The sequence below is a fragment of the Podarcis vaucheri genome, assembly GCF_965113315.1.
Source record: "Podarcis vaucheri genome assembly, chromosome: 10".
Taxonomy (NCBI): Eukaryota; Metazoa; Chordata; class Lepidosauria; order Squamata; family Lacertidae; genus Podarcis; species Podarcis vaucheri.
The window spans coordinates 25,352,264-25,374,205 of NC_138748.1; the positions used below are offsets into that span (position 1 = coordinate 25,352,264).

Sequence of the window (21,942 nt, forward strand, 5' to 3'; positions counted from 1 at the left end):
AAAAGGTCCTATTGGACTATAAAGAATATAGAGAATTTAATGGATTATGGAAGATCCTAAGGGATCTAAAGGGATGGAAGTGAAGAGCAGAGGCAAAGGAGAATTAAACAACAACAGAAGTGTGGTTTAGGCGGTGGAAGTCTTTTAAGATACTTTAATTAAGATTTGGATTTTATAATGTGTAATTTTGGAATTACTGTTTATGGAAAACAGCATTTTCTTTCTTTCTTTCTTTTCCTTTTTTTCTTTTTTCGTTTCTTCTTACTCTTTATCTTCTTTCACAGTTTATGTGTGGCAAATATGTAAATAATTGAGTTTTTGCAGAGATGTCTGGAAATTTGATTGCATTACATATTCAATAAAGTTATATTTTAAATTTATTTTTTTAAAGGTCCTATTGGAGCGAGAGCCACCCCTTTCGAGCGGGTGGCTGGCTGCTGCTTCGGGCTCGACCAGCCCCCTGGCTTGAGGTAACTTGATAGGAACCACGCGCCCCTGAAGGAAAAAGCGGGAGGTGGGGAGAAGCCCCGTCACCCCAGCCCCGTCTCCATGGCAACCGGAGGAAACTCCCCTCTCGCTTTCACGCCTCTTTCTCTCAGTCCGGGCGGGCTGCCAAGAGGGCGGCGCCTTCAGCCCTGCCCGCTGCTCTGGCTCAGGCTGCCCCGCCTTTCTCCGTTCCCCGCGGCTCTCGGAGAGAGGAAGGCGGGGTCTCTGGTCGCGGGAGCCCCGGGGCTGCTTTCCTCCTCCTCCTCCTGGAGATTATTCCCTATTATCTGCAGGAAAGGAGGAATGCAGCAGCAGCAGCAGCAACGGACTTCTGGGGAGATGAATGCGGAGAAGGAGGGTGTGTTGCTGGAGCTGGAGGAAGATGACGAGGAAGAAGAGGGGGAGGAAGAAGAAGAAGATGGGGAGATGGGTGAGTAAGGTGTGTGTGTGTATGTGTCTACACGTGTACATCCCGTGCATTTAAAGCGCCCCCCTCCAGGGAAAAGAATGTTGGGAACTGTAGTTTTACCCCACGCCGAGCTGCAATTCCCAGCAAGCTACAGATCCCAGGGGAGAGGCGTGCTTGAAATAGGCTTGAAATGAGACGGCGGAGGAAGCGCGTCTCAACTACAGCACTTTCGAGCTAAGGCGACAGAGCTTGCTTTGCAACAGGGAGAGTTGAATCACGTCTTAAAAGTCTCTCCCCAAAGAGAGAGAGAGGGGGGGAAGGGGGGGTTCCCCTTTCACTGGCTGCCCTTTGATTCACCCTTTTTTGTTTTTAAAGCGGCGTGTCAACAGCTTGGACAGTGGCGCAGGCAGCAGAAAGTTAACTCGGAAAGTTTGGCTCCGCTATTCTTTCCAGCTCCTTTGCAGGCCGTTCCGCGGTGTGCTTTGGCTTGCACCGTTCAGCTGGGTCTGATAGTGTCCTGTGCCTGGAGGGAAAAGTCTTCTTTGAAAGACCTCGCCGTTATTCTCTCCCCCGTGCTCGCCTCGCTCCCCTCCCTGCTTCCAAAATGCTGATCTGAGATTTGAACGGAACATCCGCAAAGAAAACTGACGGCCATGGGCGTTTTGATGGGCTTGGGAAAGAATGCAGTGTTGTTCCGGAATCTTTGGTTGTTGCTTCTATTATTTTTGTCTGGGAGTTGAAAGTTCAGTGATCATTTGTCACTTTTCCAGAGAAATGTGAGTCAGAGAAGACGGAAGAATAAGCTGGGAGGATAAATGAGACCTAAAGGCATGGTTGTGTGTGTTTGTTTTTTGCAACAGATGATCTGGAAATACTCAAATAGCGCCACCTTTCTCCCCGAGCGAAAGGCAATTCTTTAAAATACTGCTAGGATATATAAGTTGAGGGTAACAATCCAGCAAAAGTCTCGACCAAGGCTTTAGTCCTCCTAACCCCACCTCCCTGGGAGTAAGCCCCACTGAATCCAACGGGACTTACTTCTGAGTAGATGGGCTGCAGACCTATGGCTCCATTTAAAGCACACCTCCCACCCTGGCCCCCTAGAATCGAGGAAACTGTAGTTTACCCCTCACAGAGCTATAATTCCCAGCACCCTTGGCTACAATTTCCAGGATTTTTGGAGGAAAACGTGCTCTAAATGTATGGTGTATACACAGGCTGCAAGTCCCACTGAAATAAAGAAGATTTAGGTTAGTCACAAACCCTCTGCTGCTCTTTTAAATAACTATATCAGTAAATAAAGCAATAAAATGTGTACTTTATTAAATCTAAGCTGTCCTGTTCTGGAAAAGGACATGGAAGTAAGTTTAACAAAGAAGCAACATACAGGAACTGACAGTAGGAGAAAGATGCAGTTTGCTGTAGTGATGGAGCCAGCATTCCACCGTAGGTCCAGCGGGGAACTCAGTCTCTTTGGTTGCTGCGTTAAAAGCCACCCTCTGTGTCTCGCTTGGACCTCACCGCTGGCATCAACATCAAGAAGAAGTGGTTCTGCTTTCCCAGTTTAGCCATGCTTTAATTTGACTGCCAAAGCATGAGAGAAAAGGCATGATGAGTAAGAAAATTGTATTCTCAGTCTGTAAGGGGGAAAGTAGTTAACTGTCTCTCACAGATAAAACATGAGGGCTGTTTGCTTATTTGTTAAGTTATATATTTTTAATCAACTGTCTTTTCAAACAACCTGGGAGTTGGATTGCAGCCTAAGTCATGCTTAAGAGTGAACCCATTGAAACCAAAGGGACTAACTTAGGCCCCACTGATTTCAAAGGGACTGGTTTAAGGATTACCAAGTGTGAAGTCCATTTCAATGGGCTTGTTCTAAGCACGACTTAGGCTGCAGTCCAAACCCTTATATGCCAAGCTAATGCCATTTGGCATTGGGTCTGATCTGGGCCCGGTCACTGTGCCAGCCTGGCACTGCCTACCCTCCCCACAACCTGCATTCCCTTCCCACTTTCCTTTGCTGTCAACCATGAGTGGCAAGACTGCTGGAGCTAGGATTGCTCTGCCTGTGTGGATTCAACCCTTGCTGCTGCAGGTGACCTATGATTAATGAAGAGCAAATGAACAGAACAATGACAAAACAGTCTATTAAAGCTGCGTAAAAACTATGACTCACCAGAGAGACAAAACAGTACCAATTGAAGGTCGCGTTGATCAACCATAACCAATTATACTCCATGTTAAAATTCCATTTGCTGCCATCAAAGGTGATACAAAGAGGGACTCATCCAGGTGCCACAAAAGAGAAACTAGCAGAGTACCACTCCAGAACAACCTCTGAGGCACATTCACCATACCCTCATATATAGGCAGAGGCCGCATTCAGATGTACGGCTAAATCCTTGTTTAACATTACATAAATGAGCCTAGCCTCTCCCTGTGCTTGTAAGCTATTCCTTCTCCTCCTTGTGGCTTCCCACACGCCTAAGAAGAGGAATTTGGAAGCTTTGCTTTCCCTTAACTGTGGTTTATAACTTTCCAGCCTTAGTTACAAATGTTTCTTTCCCATAAAATTGTCACAAACATTGCTTTTTGTAATTTAGTACACAAAAAAATGTTACTCCAATCTTCTCCTTCTACTTTGTAAAACGAACCTGGCATTTAACTCTTCTAAATTATAGTGCAGGTCTGTCTACGTAATTGACACGAGTCTTCCTTGCAGTCATGAAACCGTTTACTTCTGCCTAAGTTGTCAACGGAAATAAAACGAAGCAAAGACAACAAACAACTGATGTGTGTGATATTTGCCGGTGATGCATGGAATCAGAAGAGACTGGGTATTAGGAGCTGTTCAGATTTATCAAAGGGATAGTGTGTGAATTATTTATCATCTTTGTTTCAAATTCTAACAAGGCAAAAGTCAATAGACATGTGATTGTATCTATTGCCATTTGTATTATGCTTAGGTCAAGTACCGTTATTTGTTGAAATGTAGCAAAATTATATAAGCAACTATCATTGGTGTTCAGGAAGTCTTGTAGTTTATCTGTGTCAAACGTAAGTCTTGGTAAATGTCAACACATACTTTTTTTTTTAGTGAGATTGAATGTGTAAGCAATCAACCTGGTTTTTAAAAGACTTCAGGTACTTGGAAGTTCACATGAGCAAGTTCATTTTCCATAGCCTCTGAAATAAATTTATTGCCTTTGTATGTTCATTACATTTCTGCTCATTCTGATCATTGACCCTAATCAAACTGAAGTTGATTAATAGGGTGGAAGTTAGATTTTAGTGTGCAGTTCAGGCTCTATACAGCATGGGTAGGCAAACTAAGGCCCGGGGGCCGAATCTGGCCCAATCGCCTTCTAAATCCGGCCCGCGGACGGTTTGGAAATTAGCATGTTTTTACATGAGTAGAATGTGTCCTTTTATTTAAAATGCACCTCTGGGTTATTTGTGGGGCCTGCCTGGTGTTTTTACATGAGTAGAATGTGTGCTTTTATTTAAAATGCATCTCTGGGTTATTTGTGGGGCGTAGGAATTTGTTCACTTTTAAAAAAAAAAATATAGTCTGGCCCCCCACAAGGTCTGAGGGACAGTGGACCTGCCCTCTGCTGGAAAAGTTTGCTGACCCCTGCTATAGAGAGATCAGGGAAATGTAAAAATGAGTTCACTTTCTCTCTATAGACAGAGAGCTACAGTATGTTTCAGGAACTAAGTTGGCATGGCATCACTTCCTTCTTTGTGGGTTGAGTCAGTCTTCTGGTTTTATAATTGAATCAAGCTGTCTTCTTAAAAACTGTCTATAGAGAGAAAGTGAACTCATGGACATTTTGTTACTTGTTTATTTCTAAAATGTCTATGCTACCCTTCTGCATTGCTTTCTCAACTGCTGTTGTTGTTGAATCTATAACATCAACCTGTACTGGAGGATGTACTCCAGGATGTAATCCAGAAAGAAAGTGTCCCATTAAAATCAGTGTCTTTGAATGCATGGTTTGCAACCAGGCAAACTGATACTTTCTTTCCCTCAACTTGTCATGGGCTGGTTGGACACAAAGGAATGGTGGGAGGAACCAGCTGTGGAACCACCAAGGCAAGAAAGCTCAGAGCCCAGGGAGTGATGGTGGGACAGTGATGAGAGGTCAGAGGGAGAAGACTGGAAAGAGGATGTGTCAGAAGCAGAAGCAGAAGCAGGGCTTAGTGAGCAGGGAGAGTCTGTGGCAGAGAGGTCAAGAATTGGAAGCTGAAGTTGTTGTTGTTTAGTCGTGTCCGACTCTTTGTGACCCCATGGACCAGAGCACGCCAGACACTCCTGTCTTCCACTGCCTCCTGCAGTTTGGTCAAACTCATGCTGGTAGCTTCGAGAACACTATCCAACCATCTCGTCCTCTGTCGTCCCCTTCTCCTTGTGCCCTCCATCTTTCCCAACATCAGGGTCTTTTCCAGGGAGTCTTCTCTTCTCACGAGGTGGCCAAAGTATTGGAGTCTCAGCTTCATGATCTGCCCTTCCAGTGAGCACTCAGGGCTGATTTCCTTCAGAATGGATAGGTTTGATCTTCTTGCAGTCCATGGAAGCTGAACTTAGTGAGGTCAAATTGAAATTAGAGGCAGAGATAAGTCAGGCTGGTGAAAAGTCATGGTTGTTTCCTCCTGCCGCTGTGACAAGCTCCCTCCCAGTACCAGGAGAGGCATGAAAAGGTCAAGGAGAGTTTGGCTGTACACAGACACACAGTCTCCAATTGCTTGGGGAAAGCCCTGGAGAGGAGGAGACATAGACAGCTGTGGGAAGGTGGGGACCTTTAGTCTTGGCAACTTATTTCCTGGAAGAAGACCCACCCGGAATAAGTTGCTGCTCATTAGGCCTGACACTCAGAAAAGTCTGTGGAGATTGTGTTTTTGCTCATCAAGTGTTAACTCCAACTTTGGACTGTGTGATTACTGACCACCACACCCTGTGACATAACTGTAGCTGTTGTTGCTCAAGAAAAGTTTTGTGCCTTGTCATGGAAGGTTTAGCGCACATACCAGAAAGAAGAAAAACTAGGCAAGTTTTGTCTCCCTCCAAAAAGAACGGCAACAGAAAACTTCTGGCTCCGTGTGTGTGTGTCCAGTTGCCACCTGGTGGCTAAATCATATAATGACACTATCCACCTGTACTGCAGTAACAGTGGAATGCCATGCAAAGCAAGTAGGGCCTAGATTAAGCTAGATCTCTAGCTTTCATGTGGCTTACTGTAAGGGGAACCCCATCACTACTGCTCTTGGCACAAGGCTGCCTGGCATTAAAAACTCAGAGCCACAAAACTGCATGACAGGTGCTTCATTAGGATGGAACATTGCCCCATTCTCCACGCCTCCTATTCCCTAATACAGCCATTGAGCAGTGTCTCTATGATGCTGTTGTGCAATGCTGATTGGTACTCCTGCTTGGCAAAGGCACAGGGACTGCTGAAATGAGTGGAACGGTAGAATTATTCCTTTATTCCCAAGGAAGAATGTCAAATAATTGTGGCTCATGTGGAAAGGAAAATGGAAAAGTTAAGGAACAACAACAAAAAATCAATAATGAATTCTGTTGTGATGTCTATCGTTCTGAAATTTGTGTAAAAATGTATATAAGACTTACCCCTTACCATCTTAGGGCCCAACCAGATGAGATGATGGACATCAGTGGTAGTGATGCTTTCTTCAAAGCTTCAAAGCAGCCATTGGTTGGGGAAGCAATTGAATCAGGCCTGTGGTGCTAGTTAATTGAAGTTGCTGTTAGTTCTGCAGGGCAGGAGTGGGAGATAGAGATACCTCTAATAGAGGGTGTTATGAGCATTTGAGCCAGGACTAAAGCGAGTACAAGTGGCTTTCTCTCTCCCTGCCCCAAGGCTCAAAATTTATCTTGCTGATCATATTTTTAAAATTCTTACTATAATTTAACAAGTACCTGGTTGTACAGTATTTTTTTCCTATACAAGTTCCAGTGAAATAGATCGTTCCTAGATCATTCCAGTTAAATAAACATCTTCACTTGTTGACCTGAGTTGAGGTTCTGGTTGAATGAGGAATGCCACATTTTTAACAAGTGGGAAAAGATTTATGTCTGAACGCTTATTTTAATTTCCCAAGCTTCTAGGCCCCAGAATTCTGGGTTACTTGGCAAAATACATTCTAGCTTCTCTGGGATAGAAATCTAATAATTTGCCACCTTCCTAAATTATTTATTCAGCGACTGTACAGGTGCAATAAAAAAATGATCCATTATCCGTAACATAAATTTATTTTACAAGCAATTGCTAACTTCTTTAGTATACTCCTAGGAGTTTTTGTGTGTGAAATATGACACCCATAACATTAGGATGCAGCAGAGCATCTTCTTCAGTTACCTAGGATAGTTTAAGTCATGTTGTTTTCCTGGTTTTGCTCTATCTCTTGGATATTTTTATGTACGTGGCCTTCTTCAAGAAAACACCCATTTAGAATTCCTTTCTCCGTGACTTTTCTGAAACGACTCAGTGTGTTGTTTTACATGCTAAAACTAAACCAGTCCAAGCTGTATTCTCTTCCAGATATTTGTTTTCTTCATGTTCATACTAAAGAAAGATATTTCTTCTACTATCTAACTGTCAAGGAGGTGGATACGCAACTAGTCAGCTAGAGAGTAAAGATAAGATATTTCTAGAATTGTTGCCTTCCTTATAAGCAGAAAGTGGGACATCAAATTTTCCCCACACAAAAAGGCAAAAAGTGCCTATAGGATTGCACTTCCTACCTTTCTTCCAAAAAGTTCAGGGTAGTGTATATGGTTCTTATTCATTCCAGCCCTGTTGAGGTAAGTTAGGATGAGACAGAAATAGCCAACATATGCCCTCCAGATATTGTCAGATTAAACTCCCACCAACCCCAACCATTGGTTATCCTGGCTGAAGCTTGATAACATCTGGAGGAACAATACTGGCTACCTTTGGACTGAGACATAGTGACTGGCCCAAGTTCTCCCAGCAAGCAGCAGTCTCAGGACCAATTCATGTCTGGAACTGTTTTTCTGCATAGTTTGGTCCATTCTAATACCTGAATCCAAGAAGTAGTGCTATGCCAAAACCTAGTCTGCTTTTTGCCTCATCCCCAGCATACTTTAGAATTACTTTAGTGTATAGGTGAATGCAAAATCGAGCTTACTATATCATTGCAAGGTGGCCAAGGGTGTTGCGTGTGTCTCCCACCATCCCATTAAATATTTCTCCAGCACTCTGCAACTTCACTGCCTCTCCAAACTCCCTGGTATGAAAAAAAGCCTCATGGTAGTCTTTATCTAGTGATGGGCTTTAACTAAAGTGCAGGGAACTTAGTAGGCTGTCAGGGTCCATTCCAGACAGGAAGCCAAGGATTCAGGAAGGCTGCAGATTGAAGGCCATCAAAGAGACGATTTATAGAATGAGAGAGAGGAGACTCACAACCTGTGAATCTGTGTTGAAAGTAAAGTAAATGTGGGTGACAAATCCACCAAGTTTTCCCTCCCCTTTGATAATTTTCAAATGTAATTGCTTTTCTCAGTAATTGATGGAGAATAGTCACAAAAAATATTGGAAGAAATATTTGGCACACTACTATTGGGCTGTACCCCAATAACACCTGGAGGGCCACGGGTTTCTGGTCTACACCTAAACTCCCTATTCTTACTAGTGTTCAGATAATTGAGGTCCAGGCTATATTTGAGTTGAGTAATCTAAATCAAGAGAGAAGCTATCTAGGGCTAGTCAGCTTCTGTGGCCACTTCTCCATTCTCCATCTGCATTTGCTCTCTGCCTTAATTCTTTTGTTTAATCAAATTCAACATTTCTCCTGAAGCAGCACAGGGATATTTTGAAGATAAATACATTAAAGGTTCTGGTTACTATAGCAATTGTGGGGGGCAAGAATAAATAAATTGTACTAATGATCCAAATTGTCTTTATTACCCATCTCCCTCCATAAGACCAGACTTTCCTTATATGCCCCACTGGCAAAATCTAATATGTATTTTGGCAAGCAGCCTCGTCTGCTTTAGTTCTCAAGCAACTTATCTCATACTAATTAAGATTCTGAATAGAAGATCCATCTTTTTCCTCTAGCCTATAGTTTTATGATAATATATTTATATCCTGCACATAGGCCTGCATGATAGCTTACAGTAATGCTAAATACTAATAAAATAATTAATAATACAATAAAATAAAATATTAGTGTCACAATAAAACAGTGAAGCAGTATAGAGAAAGCAAAATGGGAAAGAAAAACAGAACCATAACTAATATTAAACTTCCTGTTCTTTCCCAAGGCATAGTGGAACAGGAAAGTTTTAATTTGTTTTCCAAATACAGATGAAGAGTCCTGTGGCCTTTCTGATAAAAGAAACTCTGAAGTGAAAGTGCCACCAGAAAGAACATTTCACACCTAATTGCTGACAAACTAATTTCTGATAAAGATGGCATTGGGAGTAGGCTCTAACCGAATAACCTAACGTTCAGAAAAAAAAATCATGGGAAAAGCAGCCTCTGGTATATCCTTGCCAGGCTGTATGGGAAGGTCTATGGCAGCACTTTGAAGATTGTATCTAAACTCACCGTTAATCAGTGGAACTCCTTCAGCACTGGTGTAATGTGTTCTAAGGGGCCAACACTGGTTAACAGCAGTCCTGCTACATTCTGCACTACAGTGGTACCTATGCTTCAGGTTACATACGCTTCAGGTTACAGACTCCACTAACTTCATAGTACCTTGGGTTAAGAACTTTGCTTTAGGATGAGAACAGAAATCATGCTCCGGCGGCGCGGCGGCAGCAGGAGGCCCCATTGGCTAAAGTGGTGCTTCAGGTTAAGAACAGTTTCAGGTTAAGAACAGACCTCCGGAACAAATTAAGTACTTAACCCGAGGTACCACTGTAGCTTCCAAAGGGTGTTTTGATAAGTCATTTTGTAAAAAAAAATATGTACTTACCCAAGCAGGATTTGATTTAGTTACAGTGTATGTGTATGTAGTGTCATTTAATGTGGGGTCATCTGATGTCCTGTTAAAAGTGTTGTGGGAGGCAGGAATTATTGGTTTGTTGTTGTTTTTACTGTGTATTTTGTGGTTTTATATTACGATTTTATTTTGTGAACCATCCTGAGATCTGTGGATGAAGGGCGTTATACAAATTCAATAAATAATACTAAAAATAATAATAATGCAATGGTTGATTTTGAAAATACTAAGTACCTGTTAATGGCTGGTCATTGGCTGTTATGTAAGTACCTGAGACTTGTCTGAAAGCAAAGAGTAAGGTTACCATAACTTCCGTCACAGAGCTTTGGCATGCTGATGACAATGTAGTGTGTGCACACTCAGAGGATGACTTCCAAGTCATCCTAAATATCTTTGCAGAAGCTTATGAAAAGATTGGCCTATTGCTCAACATCCAAAAAACCAAAGTGCTGCACCAGCAAGGACAAAACAACCCCTTTGCAGTGCCATAAATCCAATTCAATGGTGTAATGTTGGAAAGTGTCGCTCACTTCTACCTGGGCTGTTATCTTTCCACAAGAGCTGACATTGATGCCGAATAAAGCATCGCCTGAGCTCTGCAAGTGCAGAGTGTTTGAGGACTGAGACATTTGCAGGGAAACCAAAATGTTGTTTACAAAGCTATTGTACTACCAAACTTACTGTATGTTTGTGTAACATGAACCACTTATAAATGCCATCTCCAACTCCTTGAAAGATTCCATCAGTGGTGTCTCCAAAAAAATTTACACTTCACTTGGGAAGACAGGTGAACTAATGCCAAAGCAACGATTCTTCAACATCAACTTTGTTGGACTGGTTATGTTGCTCGGATGCCTGATTATCGTATTCCAAAGCAGCTACTGTATTCAGAACTTAAAAATGGAAAGCATAATGCCGGTGGTCAACAAAAGAGGTTCAAAGACTCTCTCAAGGCAAATCTTTAAAAATGTAGTATAAACGCCAACAATTGGGAAACACTGGCCTGCAAGCGCTCCAATTGGAGAACAGCCTTTACCAAAGGTGTCATGGGCTTTGAAGATGTTCAAACTCAGGACAAAAAGGAAAAACGTGCTAAGAGGAAGGCACATTTGGCAAACCGTCACCATGATTAACTCCCACTCGGAAACCTATGTCCCCACTGTGGAAGGACGTGTGGGTGCAGAATTCTTAAGACCATGTTCATGGAAAACCATCTTACTCGGCTACAAGTGAAAGAAGAAGAAGAAGAAGAGTTTGGATTTGATATCCCGCCTTTCACTCCCCTTCGGGAGTCTCAAAGCAGCTAACATTCTCCTTTCCCTTCCTCCCCCACAACAAACACTCTGTGAGGTGAGTGGGGCTGAGAGACTTCACAGAAGTGTGACTGGCCCAAGGTCACCCAGCAGCTGCATATGGAGGAGCGGAGACGCGAACCTGGTTCCCCAGATTACGAGACTACTGCTCTTAACCACGAAGAAGAAGAAGAAGAAGAAGAAGAAGAAGAAGAAGAAGAAGAAGAAGAAGGGCTACTATGCAAGTACCTGAAACTCGTCTGTTGGAAAGTGGTTGGTTAGTTGGTTGGTTTTGCAATATTGAGAGTACAGTGGTACCTCTAGTTATGAACTTAATTCACTAATTCTTAACGGAGGTCCGTTCTTAACCTGAAACTTCTTAACTAGAGGCATGCTTTCACTAATGGGGCCTCTTGCTGCTGCTGCGCCACCAGCACACAATTTCTGTTCTCATCCTGGGGCAAAGTTCTCAACTTAAGGTAACTCTTCCAGGTTAGCGGAGTTTGTAACCTGAGGCGTTTGTAACTCAAGGTACCACTGTATTGTAAATTACACTTCTGATTGGCTTATTGGGCAGAAATTATTAATTATGCATTGGACAGGGAAAATGGCCTGATTGGCGGGGAGGTCTCTACGCCTCTCAAATCTGATTGGTTAGTGGACAGACAAGCTGGGACATAAATGGGCCTAATCTACTCATATTGAGAAAGACTGCTGACCAGATATAAAGAAGACAGAGGGTGAGACTGGCTGAGAAGAAGAAGCCGGAGGCTAAAGGTGAAGCAGAAGCAGATGGGAAAGAGACTATCCAGGCTGGAGGAAGCTGAAAATAATAGTCTGCCTTAAAAGAGAAAAATCATTAACCTTAAGCTGAAGATGGGCAGTGAAGACAGTAAGAAGAATTCAGCAAGGAGCTGACCAGAACTGCCTGGCTCAAAGGTGGTCCACAGTAGCTAGTGGCAAGACTGACTGGGGAAGAGGGGCTAAGGGTAATGGCTATTACGTTAAAAAGTGTTAGGAACTAAAGTGTATCAGCCAGGTTCATGGAAACATCTGTAACAGAGTCAGTTTTTAGATACAGCAGCTTTATTGCAGCATATATAAGTAACCCTTAAAGAAGCAGCAACAAATTGAAGCATGGCATTCACCTTATCATATCAGAACTTCTATTACGCCATACTTCTATCAGAAAGGGTTAATAGAAAAGTAAGATATATGCAGCTCAAGAAAGATATCTTAAATGCAGTTTCTTGCCTTTAGGAAATATATTGACCCCCTCCCAAAGACCTAACTGAGGAAACGTAGTCTTATCTGTGCTAAGTTTAGATCTTGGACATGATGAGTTAATACTGCATCTGGCCTTTAAACTATGTTGCCATCTTTTTCTGTTTTATTTCCATGCCGAGATATTTTCCATCTGTGTTTTATGGACATGTGCAGGACTCAAGTTCCCCGAAACTGCCAGTTTTATCTCAGTAATGTCACTGTTTTTCTTCATTTCTGTGTGTATGTTTAGTAACCAGCTACATATTAATTAAGGAACATTTCAGTCAACCCTTGTCTTCAGCAGCGAATGCAAAATGAATGTCTGTCAAAGAGTAATTGCAGATGGGCAAGAGGGCGATTCAATTGCAGTTCAAGCAAAACATATTAAGCTACAGCATATGCACAGGAGAAGGGTTAATATGCAACTTCCTCTGCCACACTATTAAAGTACCGGGCTCATGCTAGAATACTAATTGAAGTGACTTGCTGGCACAAAAAGCAAAGGCAAGAGCCAAAAAAGCAAACAAAAGGAAATCCTTCTGTACTACACTTGTTCCTTTTTTATTATTCAGTGCAGCTCTGATTTATATTGAACATTATCTGGGGCATTTCACACCCGCAAATGCCGCTAATATTCTGCATATGATATGAAAGACCATAGGAAGGAGTGCTTGTGTGAATCAGCAAGAGCACAGAATAACTTCTGGCGGCACCATTTCCGTCTGGTTTAGGTCATAAAAATAGCTATGCACTGCTCCTTGTGATCTAGCTCTTAATACCCAGCATTTATAATTCAGCTTTTAAGAGTGTAACAATTGCCTAGGCATGGTCAGACTAAAGGTCCATTCATTCAGTCTCCTGTAGTATGAGATGCCCATAGCAAGCCTCCATGCCATAATGATGGTAGCCTTCCTTTGTTGTTTGTTCTCAGCATCTTATGCTACTTCAATTATTGTATTTGACATCTATTCATAAGGGACGTGGGTGGCACTGTGGTCTAAACCACTGAGCCTCTTGGGCTTGCCGATCAGAAGGTCGGCAATTTGAATCCTCGTGATGGAGTGAGCTCCCATTGCTCGGTCCCTGCTCCTGCCAACCTAGCAGTTTGAAAGCACGTCAGTGCAAGTAGATAAATAGGTACCGCTGCGCCGGGAAGGTAAGCGGCATTTCCGTGTACTCTGGTTTCCATCACGGTGTTCCATTGTGCCAAAAGTGGTTTAGTCATGCTGGCCACATGACCTGGAAATCTGTCTGTGGACAAACGCCGGCTCCCTCAGCCTGAAAGCGAGATTAGCACCACAACCCCATAGTCACTTTTGACTGGACTTAACCTTCCAGGGGTTCTTTACCTAGTCATCCATGAATTTGTCTTAATCCTTTTAAAGCCACCTGAGTCCCATTTCAGATGTTGCAGTAACACAGTACAGTGGTACCTCGGGTTAAGTACTTAATTCGTTCCGGAGGTCCGTTCTTAACCTGAAACTGTTCTTAACCTGAAGCACCACTTTAGCTAATGGGGCGTCCTGCTGCCACCGTGTCGCCAGAGCCCGATTTCTGTTCTTATCCTGAAGCATTATTTCTGGGTTAGTGGAGTGTGTAACCTGAAGCGTATGTAACCCGAGGTACCACTGTAATCCTTATTTCCAGTGTGGCTAAAATCACCACCTTCAGGTGATAAAGGGGCCATCTGGATGTCATTCCACAGCACTCCCACAGAAGGGCATCTTCATGCAGTGCTGGCTTCAGGATTTGTGGGGTCCAGCATCAACAGTAAGGAGTACTTAGGGGTGCTGTAAGGAAACCTGAATTACTTCTTAGCATAGCAAATGCTCATCAGGTTTCTATAGCACACTTGTGAAACTCTTTCAACAGAGTGATAACATATACCAAGGGAGGGCAAGAGAAGGAGATCTGTACACGTAGCCTTTCCCTTGACGTACAATAACTGTGAGATGATTTTTAGAAACCTTAATTCTAGCATTATTATGTTTGGTCCAGGAACTGGCCCTTTCATGAGAACTGATGGTATGGGAGCGTTTAGCCAAACCTACCTTGTGAACAGAGATTTTGCAAGAAAAAACACGCGAAAGGAGTAAGATGAAATGAAGTTTCCACTGCCATAGAATCATAGATTGTATGTAGAGTTGGAATGGACCCTGATGATCATCTAATTCAACCCCCTGCAATGCAAGAATATTTGTTGTTTCATATGGGGATCAAACCTGCAACCTTGGTGTTATTGGCACCACACTTTAACCAACTGAGCTATGCACATCATGAGCATGTTTAAAACACAGAAAGTGGAAGCTCAGCTGTTTGTAGCCACCGGGATTAAACTTGTCTCATACAAAAATTGAATGTGATTAATCCATCGTTCATAATTTTACTAGCTTCTCTCACCACTTTTAAAAACAAAAATCAAAATCAGGACCTTCAAGTAAATGTCTGAGACACTCTCCCATAAAGGCCAAACGTGTAGTTTGGCAGTGTTGCTGGATTCAAACCAAGTGGTGTTTCAGTGGCCAGCAGTGCTTTCCACCATCTTTAGTTGGTACACAAACTGCAGCCCTATCTGGAGAGAACTGACCTTGCCACAGTATGATGCACAACACAAGGGGCTGTCTTTGAAAACATTTCAGAAACTCAGAATGTGCCAGAATCCATGGAGGCTAGGCAGTCATCATTGTTAGACATTGGTACCTCAGGTTATGTACTTAATTCGTTCTGGCGGTCCGTTCTTAACCTGAAACTGTTCTTAACCTGGAGCACCACTTTAGCTAATGGGGTCTCCTGTTGCTGCTGCGCCACCAGAGCACAATTTCTGTTCTCATCCTGAAGCAAAGTTCTTAACCCGGGGTACTATTTCTGGGTTAGCGGAGTCTGTAACCTGAAGCATATGTAACCTGAAGCGTATGTAACTGTGCTATGTACTGGTGTGTTTCTGGGCTCAATTTAAAGTGCTGGTTTTTACTTTGAAAGCCCTAAACAGTTTGGCACCGAGTTCCTTTTTGGACCACCTGCACTATCCTGCCCACACTTTAGGATCTGATTCAGAGGCTCCCTGACATATTCACCTTTTAGGTTGTTTAGGTGGAAGTCGACAGGAAAGAGAGGTTCTTCTCTATGGTGCCTGCAAGACTTTGGAATTCCATTCCATCAGATCTGTGCAAAGTTACTATGCTGCAGGGTTTTTGGAAGACATTGAAGCCTCTCTTTTTCATTTGTTGTTCTAGGAGTGATGTTTTACTGGCTGGGTGATGGCTTTGGGTGTTTTTTTATGAAGAGTTATCCCTAAGAACCTTAAGCTTTTTAAAGCTTAAACTTTTTGTATTATTGTTTGCTTTTCATGCTGTTTCGTGATTGTAAACCACTCTGGCTGGAAAATGTCTCCAAAAGTGGCCTAAAGTGTTGTTGTTTTCAAATAAACAATGCAACAGGGTATATCCCATTTTATTGTGAGAAAATGTCATTAAGTATAAACAATGTACTTGATGCTATAAGGTTGCCATGGGTTTGCGGAATAGATTTAGTAACATGTGAATCCCAAGCAGACTGTATAAAGGGTTTGTATTGGGGGGTTTGATTATTGATTCTGTTGTATCTTCTATCAGGCAAACACAGGACTTGAGCAGAGGGAAGCTGTCCGTCAAGATCAGCTGCTAATCCCAAGCTCTGTAGCACAGCAGAAAGAAAAGCTGTTTCATCTTATTTGTGCTGCAGTGGTTTCCTCTGTGTATATATCTGTTGGCAGGTTAGCATCTAAGTGTAGATCTGTTTCACAGATACATTATTCAACAGTTTCCTGACCCATAACCATTTAAATGGATCTAAAATGTGAGATAGTTCCCATAACAATGCCCCTGAGTTTGCTTGCAGCTGTAATCATTATTTTTGGCAGGTTTACTTTTCCAAATACAATGCTACCTATAAAAAATGATGCATGTAGCATATGAGAAATATGATGAATTGTTCCATCTAAGCAGCCTGTCTAGTGGGACACGGAGGTGTCATTCATCAAAATATTCTCCTCAAATCATGGCAATTCCCCCCAGGTCAACTGTACAAACTCATAGTCAGCTTCAAATAGCCCCAAATGCCCCCATTCAGAGTGCAGAGCCTGTTATGTAGCTTATCTCAGAGTGTTTCATTATTTCTGGTTGCAACTGAGGAAGAAGCACATCACTGCTTCTAGAACTCAGGATGTGTTTATACATTAGCCATGCAACAGTCTGACCAGTGTTCGTCTATATAGTCAAATGTATATTAGAACAAGGACCATGGTTAAAAATTAACAGCGTTGAAAGTGCACTAACTAGAACAATATGGAGTTGTCACCATTAAATAATTCTTGCCACCATATGCAATTTTACAGTCTCCATAGTTGGTTTGGAAGAGAGAAGAAGTGAAAGGGAATGGAGCCCCCACAAACCTAGCAGAGTTTTTTGAGTGGGGGGGGGGAATGAATCTGTAATCCATATACTAAAAAACAACAACTTATTCTGTAATTCTTCATCTTATAGTTTTTCACAAATATGAGAAATTTAGGTAAGATTCCCATTTTACAGGTAAGAAATTGTGGTTGAGACACAATGGCTTATACATAATAGGTCAGTGGATAAAGTGGGATTTGAATCCTGGTCTCCTATAGGGGAAATAACAGCCTATCAAAATATTTCTGTCTGGAAATAAAAACACTACAGGACATAACCACAATGTAAGCCTCAAAAAGACATCATCAGTGTTACATTGTCAGAAGAAGAAAGTAGCTTACTTGTTTGGCTATATGGCATAACTGTGTTACTAATATTTGCAAGTCACGTTTGTAAAGTGGTACCAACTCAGCCATGTTTGTTACAGTTTTTTGTGCAGAAAAAGCTTGCAAGTCTTAAATTGTTTGGAGAGAGGGCCTCTTCTTCATGCTACAAATATAATCTCTTGATTTTTTTTATGTCCAAATTGGCGGGGGGGGAACAATCCCAAAATGCATAAAACCTTAAATCAAAAGAGAATAAGTGTTCTTTTACACATGCTAGCAAAAAACCACACACAAAAACTACTGGTCTTTGAGTATGCTATGTCCACTGTTAATTGATTTCATGTGGATTAGATGGTGCAAATTAGAGCACTGTCATTTAGAGTTTACATTGTATACTTTCCAGCTTTACGTCTTGTCATCATAATGCTTCTGAGCTCTGTAACTGAAAAGGAAGAATTTGGGAACACTTTTCCCCGCCCCCAGTTTCTTGTAGAGCGGTATATTCCCATGTTGATCCAGTCAGTCAGGTTTTTCAAGATGTTGGGACACTTTGCTCGCTAAGAAAGAATTTGTACAAAGCTTCTTGAGATAGAATAAACACCTTGCTATTTCCATTTAGGAAATTTGCTTCATTCTCCCCTCCTGCATTCCCACCGTTGATCGGGCAAACGAACACCAGTTCTTTTCAATGTGAAATTGTTGTCCTTGTAACAAGCGTAGGAAAGAGCAGCTGCAGCTTGTGTAGCTTGCGTAGCTGCTTCTTAATTGGCAAAAGTGAATCACATCACCAGCCACCCAGTGCTGCCAAAAGAGCTTAATTCTGGAGCCACATGGAAGAACAGCAGCCAGGTAAGAAAAACAGCTAATGGAACTGTAAGGAACGGAAGTCTCAAGAAGAAAGTGCATGCTTGATTGAGAGGCAGCAAACCTTTTTATGTTATATGCAGGAGTTTCAAAGGGGATGGAGTGGTGGGATTTTTCCAGAGAACAATATGGAAGGAAGCGGTTTTTGAAGGGACTCAATCCAGAATTCACAAAACTTGCTGCACAGATGCAGAAGTAACAGTAGTAAGTTAAGCAGCAGAAAAGTCATAATGTGAGCCATAATTGACATGTGTGTTTGTTAATCATACATTTAAGCATGCAATATTTACACTGCTTACCACTGGGGCCGAACTGAGGGAAACAGCCTGGGAAAGAAGGATGCAGAAAAGAAAGACTAGTCATGTAGAGAAATGCAGAGTTCTTAATTCATATCACATAGCATCTGAATAATAAATAGAAATATTCAGTTAAATATCATATTGCATTTGGGAAAAAAATTCTGTAACACAATAAGAGATATTTCCCTTCCAACATGGTTTAGAGCAGACCTTCTTCCTCAATGACATATTCAATGTTTCATGAAAAAGAAGGGAAGCCTGAAAAAGAAGCAATTTTTGTCTTTTCTACATGTATATTTTTGCTTGAAGTATGCCTTAATGCTAATCTAGGGAGGTTTCCATGTAGCTTTTCATTGTTTTCAATCTTTGTTGAACTTCAAGGGTGGAGCTTAATAGTACATACATCCTTTCCAAGCATGTTCTTGGCACGTTTGATATAATTAAAGTAGCAGTTTCTGTGATCTAATAGCGGTAGGAACTCTCAGAGTCATGTTCAGAGAGTAGCTTCTGGTATGAGGCAGGCCCAGGCATGTATGTTTAACATTCTTGTCAAGTGCAAACTTACAGCCAAACCAAACGTTATGCCATAACATAAATAACAAAATCCCAAGGGCCACTTTAATGTGGTGGGGATGGTGGAGATGACATATTTCTGTTTTGCCCTGACTCACCTTGAATGGTCTGCTATTTTAATCCGCTGCCCCCCCAAACTTCTCCCACCTTTTCCCCAGGGGACCTTGGTGTTACTTTAGGATACATATCTCTGCACTACTTAAGCTTTCCCTCCTGCTATTTGGCACATGGTATGATTAAATGCATGAGATCCAGTAGGTGGGCTCCCACGAGGCAAGACACAGTAATAACAGCAAGAACCTATATTGAACTACATAACTGGGAAACAGAGGCAAAGCAACTGCTTATATACAATTCTGAAAGCCTGGGCCACTCCCACTCCCAGCAGGGCCATAGCTAGGGGGTGGTGAGGTGGGCCGCTGCCAGGGGCGCAGGCGAGGGCCCCCACAAAATCGGCTTTAAAATATGTCCACAAATATGTCTGTAAATAAAAATATTCATTATTGCCTCATAAGAAAAGGTTTTAAATAGAGGGTGAATTGAATAATTGGAGGGGGGTTGGAGGAAGAGGCAAAAAGAAGAGCTAATTTGTCCATGGCTAAGGGGTGCAATCTGCCAGGGGTGCAAGATCATCTAGCTACAGCTTTCACTCCCAATGTAATTGGCTGTCTAACCTTCCAAACTGCGAATCCCGACTCAGAGTTCAAGGGCCAATGGCAGAGGCCCAAATCCTGAAATGCTCTGTGATTGGACAACATGTAGCAAATCAGAACACAGGAGCTCAGAATCCTTAGTCCAGATTCCAGCTCAGGCAAACACAGACCACTGAATATATAACACGAGCTACCAACTGTTGCTTCTGGGAAGGCGGGTGGAGTAAAATGATGTCTTTTTCAAAGTGGCCTAAGTTGCTTTAGGTGTCTAAAAGTTTTCACATTTCACAGAAGCAGTTTACCTTCCTTAAAAAAAATAAATCAGTACTTGATAGCAATTGTTTAACAGTGCTAGTGGAAAATATACTGTGGGTATTCTGCAGTGCTGCAAGGATCCTTTTTAAGATTCATGGTTTATATTATAAACTCACTCAAAGGTTTCTCCTTGAATGCCTTTTTAGGATGTGGGGGAGGCTTTTAAAATGTTACACTTTCAAAGCTCTCACCATAATTCCCACATCTGCACCAAACTCTACTCTTGGTTTAAGAGCCAACCAATTGAGATCATTGAACAGGACCAACATTTTAAGTTATGACTCATATTTTTGAAATTTAATGTTGGCAGGAAATTGCTTGAAATATTTTCTTGTTTCCCTCCCTGGAGCAAATATGACACCACCCCCAGAATAGCAGGCAGGAAATGGAATTATCCACTTCTGGAAGAAACGTTAAGAAGCTTAAACAATATGAAGGGTAGGTTGCCACAACTTGCGTCTCTAATCCTAGATATGTTTTATAAGTTATACTAGGCTATAGTTTCTGCCCAGTTCGCATGGCAAGTTTTTAATTATACAAATCCCTTTGTACAAAGTAGTTTCTACACAATTTCAAGCAATTTTATCTAGGCCAGCAAAAAGCCATATCACTTAAAACATGATTTGAAATGTTTGCAAACTTTGGCGGAATCTTCCCCTCTCCATAGCTCATTTTGGTACACAGGGTGTCCACTGGGATGTTTTTAGGTTGTTATCTAGAGGACCTGAACCCTGAATCTTCTGCCATTTCCTCCTCCTCCTTTTTAATTACAAAAAAACACACAATACTTACAGGGAGGCTGGGCAAACTGGAAAGTGCAAGGCAATCACAACCGTAATTTCTTCAAAAATCTAAATTTACACAAATATATTAGCATATGCAAATTTACGTCTTAAGTCAATGCTTTGATCCTTTTAAGTACCTGGCACCCCTATGTGGGATACTAAAAGTGATATCAAACCAGCTACACTATTTCATAGAATCGTAGAGTTGGAAGGGACTGTGAGAATACCTAGTTCAACCCACTGAAATGCAGGAATATGCAGCTGTCACATACAGGGATCGAACCTGCAACCTTGGTGTTATCAGCACTTTGTCTAACCAACTGAACTATTCATATCTCCACAACAGAGGTATTCCCTTTGGGCATTTGAAACTCTCCCAGCAAGTGCATAACAACTCCCATGTATTGCATGCGAAGTCCCTCCGTCTGAATTTTTCATGGATAATTACATTACTTTCTTTTAAAACAAAGTGTGACTTGTGGCTCAGTCTTTCAAATGCTATGACAGCAATTGCATAGTGTTATCAAGAACTATGACTGTGAAAAGTTACATAATGTTACACCAGTGCTGCAGGTAAATATACACAAATATTTAACAGTGCACACCTGTGCACCAGCAGTAGGAAACTGCAAACAGAAGACTGTTTTCAGGTTTAATGGTGGTGGTATATTTTCAGGAGACGATCACAGCTGTATATGGAAAGGGTAACACTTTCATTCCCTGCCACAGTTTGAGCATCTTCCCCTACCAAAAATGGTGCTGCAAATGGATTTGAAAACAGACTTCTACGGGTGCCAGTGGTAGGCTGGTTTTTTGAAGCCTGATTGTTTCACAGATGTGATCTTCCTTCCCTACTTGCAGTCTCTGTGAAGATCACACACACACACTTGTCAGCATCGCCCTTGAGCCAGTGCCACCAACTGGACTCACACACTTCAGCCCCGACTGGGCTAGGCGAGCTGGGTAGCACTTCCAGAGACCACCTTCTGCACAGGGACAGGTCAAAGTGCTGTGGACTCACAGCTTAGAGTTGTGAGCACCAGATTCACTCCAACAAAAAGACAGTCGTCGCACAGTAGAGTACAGCAGAGTACAGCAGAGTATATAAACAACTCGGAGAGCAGCTCTGTAGAATATGTTCTTTATTCTATCTACAGCTATAATGCACAAGTATGTACAGAGCTAAATGAGGTATAAACGAAAAATGCTGAGTGTCTGCAGCTGCTCTTAGCAGCAACCTTATCTAT

General features: G+C 42.1%; 1 protein-coding gene across 2 annotated transcripts in view; it reads left to right on the forward strand.

Moving 5' to 3' along the window:
- The first annotated feature begins 665 nt into the window (after positions 1–665).
- The window catches only part of ANO6 (anoctamin 6), a 69,909-nt gene continuing 48,632 nt past the window's right edge, over positions 666–21,942 (forward strand). Inside the window, exon 1 of one of the 2 annotated variants that reach the window (XM_082239564.1) lies at positions 666–916. In XM_082239564.1, the coding sequence (XP_082095690.1) occupies positions 790–916 (127 nt within the window). In that variant the 5' untranslated portion in view covers positions 666–789. Of the gene's footprint in view, positions 917–17,732; positions 18,056–21,942 lie in introns of those variants that run through there. The other variant, XM_082239565.1, reaches the window with a different exon arrangement.